The sequence below is a fragment of the Pygocentrus nattereri genome, chromosome 4, assembly GCF_015220715.1.
Source record: "Pygocentrus nattereri isolate fPygNat1 chromosome 4, fPygNat1.pri, whole genome shotgun sequence".
NCBI classification, from domain to species: Eukaryota; Metazoa; Chordata; class Actinopteri; order Characiformes; family Serrasalmidae; genus Pygocentrus; species Pygocentrus nattereri.
In genome coordinates this window covers 24,412,385-24,438,271 of record NC_051214.1, presented here as the reverse complement: position 1 = coordinate 24,438,271, position 25,887 = coordinate 24,412,385, and the positions used below count along the sequence as shown (strand labels likewise).

General features: G+C 39.4%; 1 protein-coding gene across 9 annotated transcripts in view; it reads left to right on the top strand.

Moving 5' to 3' along the window:
* The window catches only part of LOC108439839 (phosphodiesterase 4D interacting protein), a 140,209-nt gene that overhangs the window by 54,286 nt on the left and 60,036 nt on the right, over window positions 1-25,887 (top strand). For 5 of the 9 annotated variants that reach the window (XM_037537379.1, XM_017718463.2, XM_037537381.1 and 2 more), the window contains exon 1: window positions 22,733-24,552. In XM_037537379.1, coding sequence (XP_037393276.1) covers window positions 23,314-24,552 — 1,239 coding nt within the window. In that variant the 5' untranslated portion in view covers window positions 22,733-23,313. Of the gene's footprint in view, window positions 1-3,000; window positions 3,115-8,097; window positions 8,175-13,426; window positions 13,551-15,152; window positions 15,311-16,504; window positions 16,662-19,066; window positions 19,121-22,731; window positions 24,553-25,887 lie in introns of those variants that run through there. The other 4 variants (XM_037537382.1, XM_037537385.1, XM_037537383.1 and 1 more) reach the window with 3 other exon arrangements.

Here is a 25,887-nt window from a genome sequence, read left to right as displayed (position 1 = left end):
ATAGACTTTCGTTTGATAGTAAAGTTTAGCAATAAACAATAAAACACTAAAACAACAAAAGAGAAAAACAGGCCCTGAAATATAATACAAAAGACAATAAGATAACAACAAATAACTAAAAATGTTAGTACACCACTGCTGTTGGAAGAATTTGTGAAGAACCTCCATTTTTGACATTTTTTTTATTGAAAATACCTGTTACCCTTTACATTATATGTAAATTTCATGATAAATGGTTCAAAAGAAACAGCCCAAAATGGCTTGGAAAAACATCTGGTTCCATCGACTTACATTAAAAGTAAACTAAGTTTTTCCTCCTCCTGTAAAGTTACCATTTTGGAGATTCCAACAATAGCGATATGTGTCTGAACTAATATTCTGATATGTCTAGAAACAAGCGTGTGTGCGCATCAGTGTCTATACGAGAATACATGCGTGCACACTGAAGGGTTTCTCTGCATGTTCTCTTACAGTATGTATGTTCACGTGTCAATGCGTGTGCATGTGTGTCTGTATATGTGTGTGTGCTTCAGCGGTTCAGACAGAAGCTGGCTGTTTGTGGCCACCTCACGTCAGAGCTGCCTCAGACAGCGATGGAAAGACAGAGTGCAGACACCGACGTGCTTCTTGACAAACAAGTCAAAATGTCCATTTTCCCTGCAGAGCGGAAAAGTTCGACACTCCCACAGCCAGTGAGCCTCTCTGACACACACACAGCTGAGTGATCCCGCTCTGCAGCAGAAACAGGCAGGAAAAATAACCCCTGCATTGAACAGAATGCCATTTATTCAGTCAGGTCTGAGTGGAGCGTTCTCATGTGCTTCACTGACATGACTAAAGCCAGAGGGACATTGCAGTGTGTATACACACTTTTTTTAAATACACGACATGGGGTCACACATATAGGGTTGTAAAAAGTACTGTAAAGAAGTGCAGAGTATCCACATGCCAAAACAAAAAAATAAGCCAAACAACCAAACAAAAAACAGCTCAAGAAAATCACAGGAAATGGCCCAAAATGACTTACAAAAAGTCTGGTTCCACTGACTTACATTAAAAGTAAAGGAAGTTTTTTCCTTCTCCTGTAAAATTACCATTTTGAGATACAAGGTTTTGTTCTGACAGCAGCGAAATACAAGGGGAGCTGCACCGCATGCAAAGTGTAGTTTTCACTTTGACATTTTTTGCTGCTTGCTGCTATAGAAGCACATACACAATGTAGTGGTTTTAATTGGGTATGATGATTGGTTGATGAGGCATTGCCCTGTTAAATGACCTGCTGGACACTGGGCCTTAACTTTCATGTTTGTAAGCTAAAAGAAATAGTTTTGCTAACATGTAGCTTAAATAAAAAGCCCTGTACTAGGTCAGGACCATTTTGTTGGTTCTAATATTGTAGGTACACTCTGTTTTTCTTTGGATTACCTACAAATTCAGGACACCAAAATGTACCAAACAACAAACACTCACACACACATGCACACACAAAAGATGTGTATTTTATTCATGATGCTGTCATTTACACTACTTACCTAAGAAAGACCTGCTTCTATTAAAGAGACACAGGTTGTTCATTAAGTGTGGAAACTAAATGATATTTATTCATTTGTAACTGAAACTTTTCCCAGAAGGGGACTTTTTAGAACTGATCCTACAGAGCTTATAATATGCACATTTGGGAAGCCAGCAGTGTTGCTGCTGATTTTCCTGCTATTGGTTTACCACAACATACCATGAGAGGTTTCATATTATTACTTGTGTGTATGCAAATTGTTGTTTTTTTTTTTTTTTGTTTTTTTTTCAGGATCTAATGAGTCAGTCAGCATGTCAAAAGTGTTTTGATAAATGCATTAGTTACTGTATACGCTGTCGCTCGCGTGAGGGAGCAGTTCCAGCCCAGGATTCCACATTGACAGCTGAAACAAGACGACTCCCCAAAATAACCTAGCACTCCTGTCCAACAGGGCTGATTTCATACAGACCAAAAATATAGAACTATACTGCCCCCCTATGGTCTGAGAAGATTACAAGGAAACTGTAATGAATTGATATCATAAGATCTTAAGGCTTAGTTAATGGTGAAAAGGCCTATTAACTAAGCATTAAGTGTGCAAGAGGTACTGTTCAACATTTTGGAACAGAATTGTCGTTTCATTGCTTATGGGCAGATTCTTGAACTCTTGGAATGTGTTTTATTTAACCGTTGATCCACAAAATGTTGTGCTTTAGACATTCACATGTTTGGCTACAATACTGGGTCAATAAAATGAACATTAAAATGAACATTGCATCAGACTAAAGCCTGAAGCCTGAAGCAGTACCTGAGTACCTGCCTTTGTTTCATTTTTGTGTGCTTGGTTGAAGACATGCAATACTTTGCAAGAGTCCACACTGTATTTATTTAATTTCCAGTCAAAATGTCATTAAGTACAAGGCACATACACAGATAATACACAGTGATAATCCTTGTGGAAACGCAGCTGCCATAATAGCTGGTCAGGGAGACTGAAAGAGTGGTAGCCCCACAGCCAGTTGTCCTGTGGATCAATAAAGTGTGTGATTTTAAGCGACTAAGCAGTCTTTCTGTTCCCGTCGCTGCCTCTGCAGCAGTATCAGCTAACGCCAGTTGTGCCTGTGAACCTGCGTGGCTTCTGCTTGGCGGAGATTCCTGTGTTAAAAAAAGCACCACAGACATCCTAACCAACCCCCCCCCCCCTCCCCCCACAGCACACACCAAACTCACTCCCCTCCCCAGCCCCTCGTCCAGGAGGGTCCTGTCTGTGTCATTTGCAATTCACTGACTTGTTGTTGACATTGTCTAAGACTTGGACACCTTTTAAAACTACATGCTTTTTTTGCTATGCTATTTAGTCTAGTTCAGTGCTCAGTACTAGTTGTGTGTAAGAGTGAATGAGGCAGAATGGTGCAGAGATGATGGGTCTGAGAACCCCAAGGTGAAGGGAAGTGGTCATGTCTAACGGCTATCGCACTATTTCGCAGCACCTCAATGACCTGAAGAAGGAAAACTTCAGCCTGAAGCTGCGCATCTACTTCTTGGAGGAAAGGATACAGCAGAAGTTTGAGGACAGCACCAACGAGGATGTCCACAGGAAGGTGAGCTGACCTCAGGATACAGGGAGCGGGGGTGGAGAGGGAGATGGGAGGCTTCAATGGTCGATGGAACTAATGGAGTCCAGTGTAGAACCTAATGTACCTTTGTAGTGGCTTTAAGGGTTGAAGGAACTGATGTTCAACCAGTGTAGAGCTTAATGTAGTTCAGTTTTGGCTTTGTGGATTGAAGAAACTAATGGAGCATTAATGTCTAATGGAATGTAAAATGTAAAAAATATGGAATTTTTAGAGTTGTCTTCGTTAAATGTTCTGCTGTATTAACATGGTGCATGCTTGAATCGTATTGTCATGCAGGCCTGATCATGTAATGAAGTGGAATGTAACACACTTTGTTCTTTAGTCTGGTGCTTATGAACAGTATGCAAAAGGAGTTCTACAACTTCTCATGCCAAGGCTTTAAAAATAGACAATAGATTGAGCAGCCGTTGAGCTTCCAAGTACATCCAATGCTGGCAAGAGCAACTGTAGATATGGCGCCAACATCAGTGGGGAACAACTACAGTGGTTCAGTAATCTGTTGAAATAGTGAATATTAAAACAAGAAATTCTGGTCAACTTGTCTTCAAACTTTTAGTGCCAACTAGCCTTATCCTCCTCTCCCAGTGGGCTACTAAGTGACTTCACCAGTGCTGGCTGTTGACTAGTATTATGGTCTAGTACAGAGATATCCAATCTATCCACTGAGGTGAGGTTTTCACTCTAACAAAGCAGGAGGTGAGCTGATGAAATCCCTTTTCTTATTTTTACCCCTACCCCTTGTTTTCAAGTACCACCCTAACCCGTTGGAACTAAGTTACAAGGGGTAGTGGTTGAAATCTTGCCCAACGAAATGGGACAAACCTCAAACTGAAAAAATAACAACATTGCTTCATTAACAAGCTGCTAGCAGTGCTCTGTAGGTGACCTGGCCCAACTTCAGTGATAGGAGAGAACATTCAAGTTCAGCTCCTCACTGCTGGGCTTTAGTTACATTTAGCGTAACGTATGCTTTCAAAGAGGGGATATAAGACAGTTATTATTCTTTGGTGGTATAAAGCTGAAGTCAGCTATTTTTGTTCGAATTTTCCCATTCCACCTTAAATGGTGCAGCAGTTACATTCTGGTGAATAGAAGAACAGCACATTACTGCTGGCCTATTTAAGGTGGAATGGGAAAGTTAGCTAGTGAGCTACCGAGACATTAGCATACTTTTAGCGATTTTTTATGCTTGTTAGAAGCACAACGACCATAAAACATTGAAACAACATTAAACTAAGATAATACACTGGTTATTGTCATTTTTTAATAGTCAAGTTCTCACATTTGTATGTTTCTTTGGTCGCTTATGCAGCCATCTTGGCAGTTTTTATTTTTTTCTCATAACACTCAGTTTGGAGTGAGTCTCTGAAAAACCTCCGTTTTGAGGGTCATGTACTCCTAGCACTTCTTCCTACTCCTCAACAAAAACTGGGATACCCTACCCCTAGACGTGAACGTGCAAAACAGAGGGCTAAGGGCTAAGTGGTAGGGGCGAGGGGTGAAATGGGATTGGGCCTAAGACCGACTGACTAAACCAGTAGAATCAAGTGTGCTTCTGCTTGTTTGAAGGGAAAACCTGCATTCACACCAGCCATTTGCCGATAAGATTGGACACCCCTGGTCTAGTATTAAAGGTGTGACATGCTGTATGATACATGGTATATTGAGTATTATAAATGTGAAACTACAACATTACTAAATGCAAAAGTGAATTGATGACCCTGTAGTTTTAATAACCTGTTCTAAAAGAAAAGATGTGTTTATATATATATATATATATATATATATATATATATATATATATATATATGTAATTTATTTTTTTTTTTTGGGGGGGGACTCTGCTTTGCAGAGATGGATTAGAGGTAACAGGCAAGTCCACTCCAATGCCAACTTTACCTTGGAAAAATAAAGTTAGTACAGGAACAAAACCACCTTTAAATTGTCCACTGAGTCTATATTTCACTCCATTTCAATGTGCCTCGGAGGCAGGTATTGCCACCAAGGACTGGGGTGAGTTTGAGGTTAGAAGGTATTCATATTTCTTTCTTACTTTATTCTCAGTTTCTATTTAAATTGTGACAAACAAAAATGAACAGCGCAGCCATGTGATTTCTAGTCTTGGAAGACATGTCACACGCATGTTTTCAGTAATGGTGAACGATCTTTAAAGAATTTATTTGCAATATATGCAGTTTTGAAGATGTCTGTCCATTTGTCAATGCTGACAGATTCTTATGTGTCTTTACTATATAAATGCATCTGACTTTTGAAAGATTCATCAACATTCTCCCGAAGTGGACACAGGATATCCAAATTGTCTTGGTCCTGAGCTTGTGCGTGTTCTGAAACAGTCAGTGTGAGTCTAAATGTCAGTGGAATTGGCCTACAGCAGAAAACTGGCTGTGGCTGGTTGAGTCTCGTAGCTGTAGTGACATAAATATGACTCAGAACAGCTGCTGTTGGTGTGTTGTGTGCCAAATTGTCAGTAGAACGTGAGAGACAAGTGAGACACCAGAAAGACTTCACACTAAATATGTATTACACAGCTTTCATAAACATTTAATGCAAGGGTGCATGCTACATAGTTTTGTGGAAATTGCTATATTAAATGTTGTCATATCCTATGTAATCAGGACCTTATTAAATTATCATATAAGAGTGAAACAAAGATACTTGCTACTTCAAGACATTTTCACAGTGTCACATGTTATCACTGATCACTGTTTCTGTCTGTTCTGAGGTCAAAGTTGACGCACCTGCAAAACAATAGAGCCATATAATAATATAATAATATAATAATATATAGCCAAAGCTATATAAACAAGTTTTTTTAACTCAGAATGAACTGTTTATGAAGGAAAAGGAAAGGAAAACTAAACACTAGATATAAAAAAATCAAAAATAGAGGATAACGGTATAGGCTGACCTGTGTCATCAACTTTTATGCGGTTTATGCAGTCTGAACACTATTTGCAATGGTTTTTGTAGATGACTAATAAACTGTTAACAGGATATCTGTAACACATGAACAACACATCTGAATACATTGAGGCAAATATTTTAAAGATGTTCTGTTGATATATTACTTATATTAAGTAGATGTGCTGTTAATATGTTATTTCCACAAAGCCTAACCTTACCCAACCTTACCCAGAACCTAACCCTAATCCTGGCCTAATCTTAACCCTAACCCCAACCTCAACCCAAAACCTAATCCTAACCCTAACCTTAACCTCAGTCCAAACCTACTCCTAACCATTATATGTTTACTGAGAGTCTATTGAGTGTTTGTTTCATCTAAAAAGGACCATTCAGAATAAAGTGTCAGTTCCATTCAGTAAAGTGCAGTTACTATACACTGGTTGTTGTTTATAGGCTCTCTATAATTGGTCTGAATATGTCTGTTTTTGTTTTGTTCAGTGTTGTATAAGTACTAGCAAAATGCATGACATACTAAAAACTGTGTTGTAATTTGTCACGATAACTGTACAACTATACAAAGTACACTGAGAGCCACTGGTCACAACAGTCTGCTAATGACTTATATGATTTGCACATACTGCATTAGGTAGCTTGAAAAACGTCTTTGTACAGTTGAAAATGAACCAAATGAACTAACTGACAAATGTACAGAAATATTTATGAATGTGCATAGTCCCTGTAGATCTAAATCAAAAGAAGTAAACTAAGCTGAGCTGGAATAGGCTTTAAAATTTACTGAATTTAAAAATATACAATGTCACAATGAATCACAGTCATATTGCAAACTTTTTTGGCATGCAAATGATTTAGGTTTTTAAGATAATTTGTATATTCTGTAATCATTGCAGAAAAGTGTACTGACAGGCAGTGATTATAGCAGTTTATGTATAGAAATGATGCTGCCTTAGGTAGCTTATAAATGTTTATTACTGGGCACAGGAATAAAACTATGTCAGTATTGTCTAGATCCAAAGAAAGAGTGCCAGGAAAGAGCTATTCTTGTCTGACCTTATCAAACTGACCTGCTCTGGAATAAATGAAATGAGTCCCACTGACCTACATGTAGTAAGATCAGAGACAGCAGCATGCAAGTTATTCTGGTGTGTAACTCTTCACCTACCAACTTAGGAGAAAGTCTCAGGAACATCTGAATAGATCATATTAGCATATGTGTGTGTCTGTGACACTCATTAAGCAGATTAATGTACTCCATATGTATGTATATCCCTCCTATTACAGTGAGTTCTTGGCCCAGAGTTTAAAAAAAGTCTCTGTTGCTGTGGGCAGGGATCCTGTAATGGAGAGCCAGGGGAGAGAGAGAGTACATTTAGGATACTGAGAGAGAAAGTGGTCAGTGTGTGTTTGGTGGGGGAGGGCAGGTGGATCATTCTATTTTGAGCCCACCTCACTCCCCGGGGACTGGTGCTGCACGTGAACAGAGCTTATGAGTGGTGCATTTTGCATATTAGCCTGAAAGTGAATTTGTCTCAGATAAAATACAGTACATATAGCGAATTACATCTTTATTCCCAAAGGAACTGCAAGGTTACAGCAGAATTGCTGTGTAAAAATGCATACATATGTTAGGAGCTATAACAATGCATAGAATTCATAAAAATCGCTGTACATTAGATTTAATCGCAGCATATATCAGCAAAGCATATCGCTGTATCTCCCCTTTTGCCATTTTTCAGTGTTTCACATTATTTGAAAATAGCTGTTGCCTTTTACATTGTGTGTAAATTTCATAATGAATGGACCAAAAGAAATAGCCCAAAATGACTTGGACAAAAAGTCTGTTTCCATTGACTTACTAGTTATTATTTTGGAGATTGGTTTGGTTTTGTTTCCGACAACAGCGATAAGCAAATGAAATGCTATAATGCCATAAAACAGCACCCTAAAGGAATGTGATTTTATACAACTGGATATGTAAAACAGCTTTTTTTGTTTCCCATGTAGAATATTGAGCTGAAGGTTGAGGTGGAGAGTCTGAAGCAGGAGCTACAGGAGAGACAGCAGCAGCTCGATGAGGCCCTGTAAGTCCTACTGCATTTATTTTTTTAAAGCATACATAAAGGGGTATAAAAATAGTATATGGGAGTATATGGAATATGGAATATAAATATCCTTTGTTTCCTGAGGTGGACACATTGTTTACATACTTTCCGTTTCTTGATCTTTCATGCCGATTGTTGTCAATTACCTTAAAATTGTCAAGGTGAGAATCACTAGAGACACAATTATACTAAACTGCTATACAATACTGCTGCTTCCAAAAGAAAACACAGTGTGATTAGTGAAGTAGGCATTTCGATATTTAGCAGACGCTCTTATTCACAACTATTTACAAAAGTAGGTGAGCATGCTGTAACTCTTATTGCCATATTACTGCAGTGTTCCTGCATGCTGCATGAGCAGGGAATCAAACCCCAAATTTCAGGGTGTAGAGTGGTGATGTTATCCACTAGTCTATTGAACCACCAACGAGGCAACCATAGCAAAAGCCTTAGACTCACCACAAAGGGGGAGAAAAATCGACTTCTCAGCGTCTTGTCGACTAACAAAACAATGAAACTAGTTATTTTGGTATGTAAGTAATTAAAGCTTTTATCACTAAACTGTAATTGTAATGTGAGTTAAGGGGGGATCATGGAATTAAACTTGACAAAGAGAATCAGAAACTGCTACAAAAGCAGCTCAAGTGGATTGTCTGAGACAGCAAAAGTTGCTGTTGCATGTGGCTAAATTCCTATTTTCTCCAGTCTGGTGAGCAGAACCCTCTCTCAGCTCCTCACAATCTTGGTCATTCTCTCTCAGCATGCAGAGTCCCATTCCCAAAGGCACGTAAGCTGTGTCCCTGCTGACCTGAGAGATAGTAAAGGCCAGAGAGCACTGATAGACCTTTCTCAGATGCTTGAAGTGCCACAGTAAAGTGGTCTGGTGAAATACCCTATAGCATGTGAAACATGTACACAGTCCAACAGTCGTTTGGGTGTTTCACCTCCCCAACACACAGGCACACACACACGCACACACACGCACACGCACACACACACACACGCACACACAGATTTGTGTTTATACAATGTCAGACTATGAGGTCATACATATGTTTCATGTGTATTTATGCAATGACATGGTAAAAGTGAGAATAAGTTAAGACATCCTCTACAGGGAACTGTACAAGAGACTTAAGAGACTTAAATATGGCTTTTTTTTGTTCATTTAAGTGTTCAATTTCTGTTTATTTGCCAAGTTTTAATCGTACAAAAAACATACACAACCTTTAAACATAAACATATATGTTTTATTTTTTCTCCAATATGTGAAATGCAGCAAAAAACAGTAATTATGGATAAAAATCGCAGAAGATAGATCACTTTATTATTCCCAGAGGAAAAGTCATCTATTACTGCAGTAAAAAACAAGGGCAAAGTATTACCACAAATTTTTTTATGCTCATGGGTATATTTTGGTTTTTCCATCTCAATTTACGTGACTAAATCATAAGGAAAATTATTTAGTAACTGCATAAAATAAATGTACATTTTTTATTTATTTTTTGTAAAAGCTCCCCTCAAATTATCAGAACATGTGTTTTATGATCACACATATTGCTATATGCTTACAATTTACTACTGAAAGCCAAAAGTCTCAGACGTTCTTTGTATTATTTTATAAAAGTAATGTTTACAGAGCTGATCACTGAAGAGATGCCGTCTGTTTATAGTTTATAGCCCAGATTTGGGGGAAAACGGCTCGACTCTCAGTAGAAATACAAACTGAGTTCAGCTTCTTTTATTATAAGGGTTTAAAATCACATCACCATCTATTTGACTGGAAAGAAGAGTTACAGCCTTATACGACACCCAGCTTCTGAATGTATGAAATATGAAAGTTATGAAGAAAATGACAAAGTGCATTTTGGAACCACCGGTGGTCCCAAGGAGTTTAAAAGGTTAAAAAGAATAAAGGTACATAATAAGAATATATATTACATTCTATTACAAAAAGTGTGAAGTGCAGTAAATAAGCAAGTAAAGCTGCAATAAGAAAGTACAGTCGCATGTGTGTGAAGTGTTCTCTGTAGTGAGTGTCTTAACTTATTTTCAGTGAGAAAATTAACAAAACATGTAACTTGACCAGGGCACCCAAACTTTTGCATACAAGTACGTATATTGTTGCTGTCATAACAAAACCTAGTATAAAAGATTACTTTTCAGAGCAGGAGAAGCGTTCTTTTAACGTCCTTTTAATTTAATTTTGATGCAAGTTAATGTAAAAAGAGTCCTTTACTTTTGGACCATTTCTGTTGGTCCATTAGTCTTTAAATTGTGACATGAGGTAAAATGGCAGCAGGAGTTCAAAATGATTAAAAAATCCCTCAAAGTAAATAAACAAAAACTATGAATACATGAATTATGATCTGATATTGACAGTAAGTACCTACACTGTAAAAATTATTGTTTTAACTTAAAACTGCCTTAATGTTTTGGGTGACTTGATCTTCTAATATTATGTTAACAGAACAAGAATCTGTGTCATAAATTCTGGTGACTTGCAGTTTAAAGTTTAATAAACTTAACATTTTAAGACAGCCCAGAAACACCTTTTTTTTTATAGTGCATATGCAACAAGAAGTTTCTGTCTAATCCTAAACCTTATCATAATACTACCACAGTAACCAGAAAGAAATGTTTTTATTTTTTAAACAATAAAACATGTAGCTTTTGTAGGGAAAAAGCTCTTTACAAAGTCCGGAGCATTTAGTTTGTGCTGATACTGTAAGTTAACAGTGTTTTTCTGTAGTTTTACTGCATAATCAGGATTGTTTATTCCTGCCAAACACACACATACACATGACACCTGGAGCTCACCAAGCTGTCCTTCATTCAGTCTGAAAGCTGACCTTCTCTAATGCCTTTAAGCACTCCAACAGAAAGGCTGCTTACAAGTTGTCAGAATCAGACACCCTGCAGGCCTGTTGCTCAGAGCTGCTGTTGAAAATGTCTTAAACGTGTACAAATGGATCTGTTGGACTTAACATGATTACCTTTCAATGACTCAATATCCTCATATAATCCAGCAGTAATCGCAGGGCTGAAAAAGTGACTGTTGCTATGTTACGTTTCCATCACACTTTACATGTAGCACTACTGATGGTTCTTCTGGCGAAGTAGTGCCAGAAAACTCGGTTTAACAGTCAGAATTCCCCCTCTGATTTCCCGCTATTAGACCTAAGTGCCAAAACTGAGCTCCATTTCTGATCTCATCTTCTCGCTTGCGGTCAAGCTAAATTACACATCCACAGCCCATGATTACTCATAATGATGTAGTGGCTGCATTGACACAATAGATCCAACAGGCGTTGCGTCTCTCTGTCCTAATGGATGTTCTAGGAAAGTGTCCCAGAGGTGCTGTTCTCCTCTCTGGTTCAAAATGCTGACAGAAGGGTCATGGCTGCCGGAGTTGTTTGGGAGCGGTCAGCAACAGGTCTGGAGAAGCAGTTAGGCAGGCTGCCAGGGGGCCACTTTTCAGCTTGAGCGAAGAGTGCTGAGTGAGAGGCAATCAAACACACTCAGAAACACAGAGAGAGGAACCATTGACAACCTCCCACAGGAGGCAAGAGCAAAGTGACTTTATGTAGAGTTCTGCTTTAAAGCATTTCTATAGTTTTCCCCATAGCACTAATGTAGTGGATCAGCCGAGACATGTTGGGTGGGTCAAGATTTCTTTAGTTTTCCATTGTAGCCACAAACTTAACCCTTGTGTGGTGTTGACGTGTTTGTTACTCAGTGGTCTGGTGGACCCACCCATTATTGTTGTTTTAAGTCAATACAGCCATAACAATTTATGTAAAAATACCAGATGTTTAAAATATCACAAGTGTCCAGGGTAGGGCACAACAGCGGGCCATGTAGGTGTAGAACAGAGTGAAGAACACAGCACCTCCACACTTTTACTCCCTGCGGGTTCAGCCCAACACCACATGTGTAATATAAATGTGTGGGGGGTGAACAGAGTGAAGACACTGAAAATGGGTTATTTTATATGTTCTTCACAGAAAAGCAAAGGCCAAGGAATCTGTGGTTGAAATAATAATAAATCATAGCAAATGTAATTTTTTTCTTTTGGTAAACAATGAAAATGAGTCCCACAGACCCCAACACCACACAAGGGTCAATGTAGTGAACACCCAATGGTATTTTATAGGCGTACACTATTTTGTGCGTGAATCATTTCACTTGCCTCAAACCATGTTGAGTTTGTCATTTTTGTAATTGTAATTTTGTCCATTTTTATAGATGATTTCATGCTATATAGTGTCAGAAACCACATAAGCAAGTCTATTTCAGATTTCTAACAGTTTGGTTTGAATTAAGTGTTAAATCCAGTTTTTACAATGCCAGTTAGTGCGCATAAGCTTCCATTACTTCATAGCTACATTAGCCACATTCCTTTGTTCACCTCAATATGTCTTGGCTGATTCAGGGTATGTGAAAATGCATTTTTGCTGAATATGATATACATTAGCAGTTTCCTGTAAACTTGAAAATGGGGTGTAACAGGTTTAACAGTACCTGTTAGCTAAAAAGATGCTAAAATATACTCAGTGTAATTGTCTCGCCTTATTCTCAGGTATTAAATGTGGATGCAGTAATGAGACATGAATTTTCCTTCCTCCAGAATGAGAAGTATGCTCTGCATTGGTAGTTACTCATGTTAAAAGCTTTGCTCTGCTTTGCTAGTTTTTCTTTTTCTGCAGCCCGTTCCAGCAGCAGAAACAAAACATTTTTTCCCTATAGCTTGAATATAAGATTAACTAGGACGTTTGGCTCTCTGTGTGTGAAATGCTGAGTCTTTGTGTTGAGCTGCTAATGAGCAATGTGTAGGAAAGGGCAGTGGTGAGAAGCCCCTGTTGTCAAAACTATTCATCCTTCTCCATAAAGATGGCCATACTGAGATTAAATGGAAATTCTGCAACTTTCTGGATATTAATGAATCTAGTTCAGCTGCCGCAATAAAAAATTGCATTTAAACACAATAAAAATACTTTTATAAATGTTGGTTTGCTGGCTCGCCAACAAAAATGCTAAATCTAGTTCACTTCTGGTTTTGTAAATCATCCACATTTCCACTATAAAAATACATTCCATCAATGTTATTAAAGAATTTGTTGCATATTCGAACTCAAGAACCTCCAAAACTAGACAGAAATTGCATGTTATGGCAGGAATTAATCTCAGTGAATGTTTCCTAAAGTTTTTCTAATTCTGTGCCTTTATAGCACAACAGCAGAGAGCCTGACCAATCAGAATGAAGCAGAGGTGCAGCGCCGCTATGAGGAGAGGCAGCAAGAGATCAGCCACTTGCATGAGATTCTGGAGACTAAGATTCAGCTATTTCAGGAGGTAGAAAACCAACATACAGAATCTATTGAAAATCTTTATTACTGTTGACTTTTGCAAATTGTTACACTTTGCTATAGTATTTCAACAAAATTGTACAGTTAGTTACACAGTAGGACACGTTGTCATGTCAACACAGGATGGCAAAAAGTAGTTTTTTCTTCAAAACTAGGCTGTATACACAATACATGTTCATCAAATTCAAATCACAATAACATATCTCTCCTACTTACAAACACACTGGCAGACATTTGGCTAATAGTTTCACACTTACAACAGAACTTCTCCACTTGTTTCAATGAGCTGTGAGTGAAAAATTTGTAATATTTTGCTATTGCTGGCAACACATGTGACTTAAAGGGTTTAGTAATTAGTATTATATAATTCCTGTTGGAACAAAACATTGTATCTCCAAAATGTTAACTTTATATTAAATGGAATAAACATCCTAACATGTAAGAGTGTAATATAGTAGTGTAATAGTGTAAACAGATTTTTTTCACTAATTCTGGAGAATTTCTATTCAGTTTATCTGGAAATTTTAACACAATGTAAAGGATAAATGGAGTTTTCAAATTATGCAAATAATGCAAATAATAAAACACAAAAATTGAGATACAAGGTTGTTGTGAGAAAGAGACACTATACACCGATCAGACATAACATTATGACCTCCTCCCTGTTTCTACACTCAATGTCCATTTTATCAGCTCCACTTACTCTATAGGTGCACTTTGTAGTGCTACAGTTACAGACTGTAGTCCATCTGTTTCTCTGTTTTCTGTACTCTGTGCCCCCTTTTACCCTGTTCTTCAGTGGTCAGGACACCCATGGACCCTCACAGAGCAGGTAATATTTGGGTGCTGCTGTAGCTTTTAAACACTGTGTCCACTCACTGTCCACTCTATTAGACACGCCTACCTTGTCAGTCCACCTTATAGATGTAAAGTCAGAGACGGTAGCTCATCTGCTGCTGCACAGTTTGTGTTGGTCATCCTAGTCCTTTATCAGTGGTCACAGGACGCTGTTGGCTGGATCTTTTTGGCTGGTGGACTATTCTCAGTCCAGCAGTGACACTGAAGTGTTTAAAAACTCCAGCAGCACTGCTGTGTCTGATCCACTCAGACCAACGCAACACACACTAACACACCACCACCACATCAGTGTCACTGCAGTGCTGAGAATGATCCACCACCCAAATAGTACCTGCTCTGTGAGGGTTCATGAGGGTCCTGACCACTGAAGAACAGGGTAAAAGGGGGCTAACAAAGTATCAGAGAAACAGATGGACTACAGTCTGTAACTGTAGAACTACAAAGTGCTCCTATACAGTAAGTGGAGCTGATAAAATGGACAATGAGTGCTGAAACAAGGAGCTTGTCATAATGTTATGCCTCATAGGTGTATATAGTATGTTTTTATCATGAAAATCAATAGCAACATGCCTGATTGGTGTATTATGTTTATAATTTCTAAGCACTTCTTCTGCAACTGGTGATACATTCAGGAGAAATGTAAATGGCATTTACCTTACAGGAATATTATGAACACTGAATGTAGAGTTTAACTTGTTGTGTGGTTGTGTGGTTGTGGTCTGGCGACCAGGAAGCTAAGCTAGCCCGAGGTGAAGCTGAGAAGATGGCTGCCCTTGCTGCCTCAGAGTCACAGCGCTGCATGACTCTGGAGATGATGATGGAAGCTACGGATGCTGACAAGGGAGAGAGCTTCTCTAGGGAGCAGGAAACACTGGCTGAAAATGCAAGGTGAGGGTGTGTAATTTAAAGCCACACAAAACACGTGTTCATATGCAAACATGAAACCTGGTGCACAGAAACGCACCGGCCACTTTATCAGAAACACCTACTGTATAATTCCGTCATAGTGGTGTATGATCAGACTGTCGCGCGTCAGTTGATTTACAGTTTGTGTTTGTAATCCTTTAGCTCCTCTGTGAGTTTCTGACTGCAGAGCTGCTCTAGCCTGGTTATTTTTGGGTGCACTCTCAACCCAGCAGTAAATGATTGGTCAATATTACTGCTGTGTTGAGAATGGCTTACACCCCAAGGAATATCTGGCCAGCAGTGATTCATTGGTGAGAATCTGACCAGCAATGAATGGGTTAAAGGATGATTGATAATTTGTGCATGAGAACAGAAGGACTATAGTACACTTACACTTAGGGTCAAAGGTTTGGAATCACTTGCAATTCACAATATTTGTTATTGTATATACAATAAAACAGTCTACAGTGTGACTTTAAAGATTGCAAACTATTTTCTAGAAGATATTTTTAGATGTTCAATATTTCAAGAATGCTGTAAACAGAGAGGTCATTCAATGATACAAAATATACTGTAACTTTCTATTTAAATGTACCTTTTGTCAAGTTTTCTGCTGTGATATTTGATTTGAAACAATCTGAATTCTGGAAATTAATTTAATTATAACTGTTCAATACTTAATGCTATACAGTTTTTTCAGTCATTTTAGAAACTTGTGCAGCTCATTTCATTATTCCGGACACATATTTCTCAAGTACTAATTAGGGGGGCAGTCATGGGCTGGAAGTTAGGGGACCAGCCTTGCGACTGGAAGGTCGCTGGTTCAATCCTCTAAGCCAACGGTACATGACTGAGGTGATGTGCAAGACACCTGACCCTCAACTGCTCCCCGGGCACAGCGGTTAGGGCTGCCTTCGGCTCCAGGCAAATATTCTCACTGCCCCCTAGTGTGTGCCTTCACTAGTGTGTATGTGGTGTTTTACTGCACGGATGAGTCAGATTACAGAGGTGAAATTTTCCCATTCTAATAAAGGTCACTTAATCTTTTTAGAAATCTGCAAAATTGCACAGGACAAGCAAATTAGAACCATTTGCATTTATCTACAACCAAATGAATGTTTTTCACCTGATCTAGTGTCTGTGTACCTGTAGTTACCTCTATTATCCCCCCTTCAGGCTGATAGATGAGCTGAATGAGTCTATGCGCAGTAGAGAGGAGGAGGTGGCGTCTCTGAATAAGGAGAGAAGCTCACTTACTCACAGAGTGACTCAGCTGGAAGAACAACTGCAGATCATGAAGAAGTCTCTGCAGCAGAAAGAAATGGATACAAAGGTATATGCTGCTATATTGGTTAAATACAATACCCACAATGCACTGATTATTCAGCTCTGATTGGATCTGATTGTATGAAGTGAAAATTTCGTCGCTGTACAAAGAAAATCAAGCATCTCTGAAATGGCAACTTTATAGGAAATGGCAAAACTTTCTTTACTTTTAATGTGAGTTAATGTACATGAATTTTATTTCAAGCAATGGTAGAGCATTTTTATTGGTCTGTTCATCATTTTCACATAGCTGTTTTTCTCAAATTATGTCAGAAATTGAAAAACAACATAACTGACACACTCGTCTTTTTGGGACGGCAGTGGTATGCCATATGAAATGCCTTAGCATAGTGTGGCTGTGCAAGTATTAGGCCATCAAACACCATTTGCCTAAAAAGAGAAAATATGTGAAGTCTCTGAAAAACTGAATTTCATATATTTTGGGGCAAAAATACAGCATAGCATCACTGTGATATCAAAACATTGCAGTTTTTTTCCGTTTTCATTTCATTTCATTGTTCCCTTTTCATTTAAAAACAGCCTTCCGCCCAATGACAGCTGGGATAGGCTCCAGCAACCTCCTGTGACCCTGAGGGAGAAGTATCTTAGAAAATGTGTGTGTGTGTGTGTGTGTGTGTGTGTGTGTGTGTGTGTGTGTGTGTGTGTGTGTGTGTGTGTGTGTGTGTGTGTGTATTTAAAAACACATGCTGCTCTTTACATTGTGCAAACACTGCATGGTGAATGGACCAATAGAAATGGTTTAAAATTACTTTGAATAATTACATTAATGTACATTAAAAGTTCTGTTGTATGTTTCCTTGTTATAAAGCTCCTTTTTGGAGATGTTTTATTATGTTAAGTGACAGAAGTGATATGCTATAATAATGAGTTATAAATGAGTTGTAAAGCCCAGCAGTCAATTTCATGTAATATATTAATAGTATGTTTATACATGCATCATTTTACTGAATGAATTCAAACTCCAGTCCCGCATCAAAAGAAAATATTTTTAAAATATTTAATAAAAACAACTAACTATTCAGACCTTAGATATTTACAAGGATTATGTTATGAATTAATTAACCCAAGAGCATAAATTAAGATTGTATTCAGCTAAATATACACAAAATGATCATATATAGTGTACATTCTGTTGGGAGGTGTCTGTTTCAAACTCTGACCCCTAAATTTCAACTTGTGAAAATAATACTTTCATTTTTTCAGTATCTTTTTGATCTCTTAAAGTGAAGTTAAACAATTTAGATTTATCATTAGTGTAATGTGTAAATAAAAAATTGCTGTTCACATTTTCATGTCACTATCGAATGACAGAGTTTTAGACTGAGCATTATTTTAGCTACACGCCTGCATTTTAGAGCAGGAAGTCAGACTGCATCCCTGTCCCTCATGGCCGCATGGTGAACAGTTAGATCCCACTATTTTGATATAAAAGTGTCTTAAAATCTGAAAATCAGTGCGTAACATTAAGAACTGCCACTATTGAAATGCACAATTTCTGCAGTGAAGTAAACTTTTTTGTGTTTTAATGGAAATGCTTTGATTTTCTGTGTGTACAGCTGTTCAATGCTGTGTTTGCTAGTCATGTACTAGCTAGTGTTTTAGAGTTCTGCTCAAAATGAGCTCAAATTTGTCACTACAGACATATTTGGTTCAGAAAAAATGATCAATCATTAATCTTAATAAAGTAAACATAATAAAGGTAAAGTTTCACTCAAAGTAAAAGGGTTTTAGTCTGAAGTTCAAGTTTGTATCATTAACACAAGCCCACATGCTAACTTATAAATCACTGCATGTGTGCGGAGATGATGGTGTGTGTCAGTTGGGTGTGAGAGATATTTGAGCCAGCACGTGAGATCAAAATGCACTGTAACTCAGGCCGTCAGGCACTAATGTTGGATTACAGTCCAACATTAAACCGGGTCATTCCAGCTCCTGCCTCAGGCCCTCTATCGAGCCAAATGACCACAGAGGTTCAGATATCTGACTGTATTTATAAACAGACACACACTCGTGCCATTATATGTAGGTCAGTGGGCACTGTGGCACATGCAGACCTTCTACAGTGTTTTTCCACATGAGTTTATATAGAGTCTCTGTGTAAATCAGTTCAACAGTGACATACAGTAGCGGTTCTGTGGATCCTCTTCATTTTCCAATTAGATTTGCAGACTAAGTCACATATATGGAATTGATCATATAAATACATACGTATATAGTTGTTGAAAACTCATGAGCCGCAATACATGACTCTGTAGTGCAGTACAGTATATACAGTAGTTTGGTACATGCTGTACTTGGAAGTAGTTGGAAATATGTTTAATGTAGTATCAAGAAGGAAATGCTGCTTTTTTACTGTACTTAGTAAGCAGTGCTCCCTAAATCTGTTTCCAGAAACTTCAGGAAGACCTGGGCATCGGGAAAACTCGCAAGCAACATGAAATGCAGGCAAGAGGATTTATTGTGGTGCTATTGTTGTATCAAAGAAGTGCTTGTATGACTTTGGAGCAATGGTAATTATTATTAATATTATTATTATAGAACTTTTCTGTATAATAGTGGTTTTATTATCATAAATTGTGTATTTCACATAAACAGGAAAATAATTATTACCCAGAGCATATATATATATGTATATATATATATATATATATATATATATATATATATATATACTTATATAATAATATATAAATGTATTATTATGTCATAACTGAGTTCAGTCAAACACAATTATTAATTACATTATCTTAGTAATTAGTTATTAATAGCTATTATTGTTATTAGAATCTAATTAATCATCATATAGTAATTTTAGCAAATACTACAATAAAAGTAGAGTATATTATTTGCACACCCTGAGGAGCTCAGTTGAGTGAGAGTATGTGTTTGTGTTGGTGACAATCAGTGGTGAGAGAGAGACCCCTAGTGGAGACCTTCTCATCAGTCACACTGCACACAAATACACAACCTCAAAACACTCAAACCAGCATTCTTTCCTTTTAAAATGACTTATACATGCCTTTGTATTTCCCTTTATTATTGACAATCCGCAATGAATGTCTTTGTTTTATCCTTCAGTTTTCTGTCTTTTCCATCCGTAGTAACTGCACGTGTAATCTCATGTTAAATGTGTCATGCTCCGTACGGTGAGGTCACATTAGTTAATATAATATTTTGAAGACACAAAATTATTTTGAACCAGCTGACACCATATATTTATAAAATCCCAGAATTCCCTTCAAAAAGCAAATAAGTTTCCCTTCACAGAAACTGAGAGTGAATGAGTTATCTGTACAGGAATTATTTCAATGAATTAGCTCCCCCATGAGTAACATTAGTTCCTTTTTGTGAACTATTTTTTATTGGTTTTCAAACATTCTGCTCATACCGGGTCTCAGTTAGGGCACAGCAAGAGAAACTGTACTCAGTTAAAACCACCAATGAGTTTTCTGTCATTTGAAGCAGTAAACAGTGACCTCATGTTAGTAAAAGCCACTGCTCCGCTTGCCTGATTAGGATAAATAGGTTTTTGATTAGGCGCCATTTACGGCTGAGAGCTGTTATGACGTTCTGTCTCTTTTGTCTATTTCCCGGAGGCTCTTTGGGTGACAAATTCACATTGGGACACCAAACAAACCTCTTGGATGTCCAAACATTCCTTGAAAACAAATGGAATCTTGCAGTATTTTATCAAAAGTCAACATGATTCATCTGACCGTCTGTGTTGGTTTGTCAGAAATGGATTTGCTTGCTGTTGGCAGCCGTGTCAGTGGAGCTGATGACAATGAAGTCATTTGTGTACTGAAGAAAGCACATGCAACTGTATTAATCTTCTTGTGGGTACGGATATTAATGCTAAATCTCTGTTAAGGCCACGTTAAGATCTGCATGGCCTATTTTTAACCAGATTCCAGCTAAATTTAACTAAAAGGCAGCCCACTGGCTTTTTGCTCAGCATTTTCAGGCAGCCCACTTGTGGTTATATGCCAGTCATTTTCAACTCACAGTCTAATTTTGAGGCAGTCTAATTGGGGCAGTTGTGGGCTGGAGGATAGGGAGCTGGCCCAGTGACCGGAAGGTTGCCGGTATGATCCCCAGGGCTGACAGTCCATGACTGAGGTGTCCTTGAGCAAGACACCCCGGATGCTGTGGATAGGGCTGCCCACCGCTCTGGGCAAGTGTGCTCACTGCCCCCTAGTGTGTGTGTTCACTAGTGTGTATGTGGTGTTTCACTTCACAGATGGGTTAAATGTGGAGGTGGAATTTCCCCAGTTGTGGGATCAAAAAAGTATCACTTAACTTAATTTATATTCATATCTTCCCTCCTTAGTCTTTGTAAATTAGTTTAGTAAATCATTTAAACAGTAATATCATAAATACAGCCAGTTATACAGCCAATCTAGCACAGTATCAGCAACATTTTAGAGAAAAGGATTTTATATTAGTCCTAAACATTCATTTGTTTTCTCTCAATTGGTTGTAATATTTGTAGTATTTTTTTCCAAAATAAAAGTCTCTCTTTTGAGGGGATTAAAAACTAGTTAGGCAGGTGATCCAAGGGTGGACCAACAGTGGCAGTGGACCAGTAGACTTGCTTTTTGGGTTTGTACATCCTTCATCTGAACATATACATATATCTTCAGAAATAATCTATTTATTATAGTTAAGGGATATTTATACTTACTTATTCTTCATTTCATTTAGATCTATATTTATTGATTGATTTACAATAAGATAATCCTTTACTAGTCCCACAACAGGGAAATATCAGTGTTACAGCAGCAAAGGGACAGCAAGGCACTCAAAAAAAGAACAAGAAGAGAATTAACAATCAGTTAACTTTGTTAAGTGCATAACAAGGTTTTTTACAGTTTGTTACTTGTTACTATATAGACAATATATATTTTTTGTCAATATATGCTGTTGCCTCACAGCAAGGAGGGCCTGGGTTCAAGTCCCTGACCGGGCGACCACGGTCCTCTCTGTGTGGAGTTTGCATGTTCTCCCCGTGTATGCGTGGGTTTCCTCTGGGTTCTCCGGTTTCCAAAGACATGCAGTGAGGCTATTTGGACTTGCTAATTTGCCCTGTGTGTGAATGTGTCCATCTGTCTGTCTGCCCTGCGATGGACGGGCGACCTGTCCAGGGTGTTACCTGCCCTTTGCCCAATGACAGCTGGGATAGGCTCCAGCACCCCCCGTGACCCAGAAGGAGAAGCGGCTTAGAGGATGTGTGTGTGTGTGTGTGTGTGTGTGTGTGTGTGTGTGTGTGTGTGTGTGTGTGTGTGTGTGTGTGTGTGTGTGTATAAAGCTAAGACGTTTACTCTCTAAGGATATTTTTCCTGAAATTCACATGGAGTTTTGCACATGAGGTACTGGTTTATACTGGTTTATCTATATAGTGTATACACACACACACACACACACACACACACACACACACACACACATATATATATATATATATATATATATATATATATATATATATATATAATTTATTTTGACGTTATGCTTTTTAAATGTTGTGTTAATGTTTTAACATCTACATTTGCTGTTAACCTGAATGCAGGTTTGGGTTTTTGCCAACAGACTGTCCTGTGCTTCGTCATGTTTTGGATTAGAAATCAAGGTCTTTCTTGTGGAACTTTTACATGTGAAACCGAGTGGCATGACAAACGGCACTTTCGCTTCTCCGTTGGGGGAAAACGGAGCTTTTGCGCAGACTCTGCTCTGGAATCAGCGCAATCAGCGCGTGTTGCTTGTAATCGAAAAGGAATGTCTGGATCCAGATCAGCGACAGCAGTTTCTGCGTGGGTCAAACCAACGTGGCCCCGCAGGTGGGAAATCGCAGAAAGCGAACATATCCGTGGTGCTACTGTTTACGGGATATGAATTTAAGTGTACCAAACTGTGAAACCAGTCCTTCAAGTTTATGTAAAAAATTGTAAACGATAACAGCTGCTGTCTAGGAATGCCTCTGTTAGAGAGCAAGCTAACATACTCCCCCTCTGTTTGGAGTGGTACAGTCCGCTTCTCTGGGTTCTCGCCGGCGCTGCCACATCGCTCGGTCCGTTATCTTCACAGAGGGCTCTCACCAGCGGGCGGAGTCGCTGTGTCACCCTCATTAACTCGTTTAGTGATGTAAAATGAAGAAACTGACTTAAAACGAGAAGCTCGGATGCGATTAATGCCGTTTTAGAGACGTGACATCTTGTGTTTGTGCTCGAAGAGCTGGATGTAACATGTCATGTCGGCGCGAGCGCGATAGTCCTACTCGCGAAGCGTGAAGGTGTCGCGAGACGACGATGAATGTCCTCCGTGTGCTGTGATGAACCGTGGACCGAGATCGACTGTAATCGTCTTTGAGAAAATACCGTGGATCTAAGAAGGACATCGATATTTGTCTCTTGGGTTCAGCTCTATGAGTGCTCATCCATACGCTGACTGATTCTAAGACTTTTCATTACATAAACTACTCGCCATAGATGTTTCAAAGCTTTAAAGATGTAATTCTGATCAGATTTAGGGAATCCGTACTTTGACAGAGAAATTTCAATAAAACCTATATTCATATAATAGGCCTTTGACACCTGTGACGCCCAATAAGACCCTGCATTCTGCATTTGACCCCTCCTGAGATGCTGGACTCAAAAACCAAGGAGCTGTGCCGTATCTGCGCCCGGGAGCTGTATGGTAACCAGCGGCGATGGATCTTCCACCCGGCGGCCAAGCTGAGCCTGCAGGTTCTGCTGTCTCATGCTCTGGGCAAGGAGCTGACCCGGGACGGGCGCGGAGAGTTCGCTTGTAGCAAGTGCGCCTTCATGCTGGACCGCATGTACCGCTTCGACACTGTGATTGCCCGTGTAGAGGCACTTTCCATCGAGCGCATGCAGAAACTCCTACTGGAGAAAGAACGGCTTCGGCAGTGCATCGGGGGACTCTACCGCAAGAACAACGCTGATGACTTTGGTGCCGGATTGGCCGGTGACACCGCAGAGGCCTCGGTTGTAGATATATCTGGCTTATCTGATTCTAAGTACAGCTCACTCATAGAAGACGATCTGATGTACTCTGTGTATGAATCCTGGGCTGAGCATGAAGCTTTGGCTCACCACCAGCAGGCCATACATCACCACCACCAGTGCCATGCTGGGTCAGAATCCAGCTCAGCACAGCGTTCCAGGAAGTGCAGGGGATGTGCCGCGTTGCGGGTGGCCGACTCTGACTATGAAGCTGTCTGCAAGGTGCCCAGGAAGGTGGGCAGAAGCACCTCGTGTGGGCCCTCAACTCGATATTCTGCCAGCGTTCTGGGCAGCACAGAGGTAGCTTGCCCTGATCCAGCCCCGATGCTTCTAGAGCCAGATACTCAGTCATCAAGCCTGACCGAGGTCACCGAAAGTGCACAAGCCTGTGAGGCAGAGCACAGCAGTATCAGCCCAGCAACATCTGTGGAGTCACTGGACACTGCGGTTGACGTGAGTCAGCCTTGCCCGGCGGTCCATGCGGAACTTGTGCAGGGGGATATGGACGAAGAGAAGGTCATGATCCAAAGGCCTGAGAAAGAGCAGAGTGTCAGAACTGGCTGTGGAGGTGGACTAGAGCTAGCTCTCAGCCTAGTCAAGAGTTTTGAGTGTCGTCCAGTCCAGGTCCCACGAGGCAGCCGGCTGCCCGTGCCTGTCAAGCCTTTCGCCACTCTCCCAGAGAGACCTCTCTCTTTGCTCCAGGTTCCTCAAGCAGGAACAGATTGTACTTTCTCCCCTCAAACCATTGACATGGTTTCTTCCAGCATCCAGCAGGAACTGCAGCTGGAGCTGTCTGAAATGGAGGAGCTTTGGCTGGATGATTATGTGCAGTGTAGGCCTCTGGGCGTCCAGAAGGTAGAAGAGAAGATCTGGAGACAGATCATCTTAAGATTATGCTTTAGCTTGATATTAATGATTGTAGTTCATCATAAGGCTTTCTGGTTGGGTAGGAAATGGTGCGAAAAAAGAGAAATGCACAGGTTCAGTTCTGAGATTTTACTGTTTGATTCATTCACACAACTATGTTTATGTCTTCTTTACATCTGTCTCTTTGTAGTATTCCACATTTGTGACCTCAATCCATTAGTTGCTCCTCATCTCTTAGCAATGTTTTTACAGTCATGACAACTGTCGTCATAGGCAACAGTACATCCGGCTACAAGGGAATCCTCAAGAGGAATCTTCCCTTGCTATGCCTTCAAAAACACATGCAGACCAGCAGTGCTTAAGGGACTAGTATAGCATTACATGTAGAAATATAGTTTTGTGTAAGTGAAAAGCATTCTATCCAAATTGTTCAGTCCCTTGTAACTAATAGTATTCAGCAGGAAAGCCACAGTATTACCCTAATACTTAATACCTGTAATACTTAATCAGTATTAAATGTGGACCGAGTATGTCCAGATTATGACAGAGGTACAGCAGAGACGAAACAGCAGATTGTCATTAATGCGCAGTGTGAGTCCTCTAAGCTCCAGCAGCCAACTTGTGTTCATAGTGGCTCTCTGGTTCTTGACCACACCATCCAAAGCCAAGTATAATCTGTTTACCTCTCTGCAGGTAGTGCTAGATTAGATCCCTGATCTGCTGAGTAATGAAGTAGCTCTGTTCTTGTAATCCTGGATTAGTAACCTCTGAATTTAAGATGAGGAGCAATAGGCCAGCATTAGTCAACTGTATGCTCAGGAAATAAGTTCCTCAAAAACCAAAAAATTGCTTCCATTATTTCTTCTCTAATACTTGGTTAAGCGTCCAGTTGCCTCATTGACAGCACCGATTTTAGCCCATTTTGGGCTTTGTGTCAGTACAGAATACATCACACATCAACCCATATGAATCTGAAGAAAATCAGAACAGTAAAATTGTTGTTGTTGCTATTGGTTTTCATGATAGAAACATACTATATACACCTATGAGTTATACTATAATGATCAGCACCTTGTTTTTACACTCATTGTCCATTTTAGAGACTGTAGTCCATCTGTTTCTCTGATACTTTGTAAACCCCCTTTTACCCTGTTCTTCTGTGGTCAGGACCCCCATGGACCCTCACAGAGCAGGTATTGTTTGGGTGGTGGATCATTCTCAGCACTGCAGTAACACTGACGTGGTGGTGGTGATGTGTTAGTGTGTGTTGTGCTGGTATGAGTGGATCAGACACAGCAGTGCTGCTGGAGTTTTTAAACACTG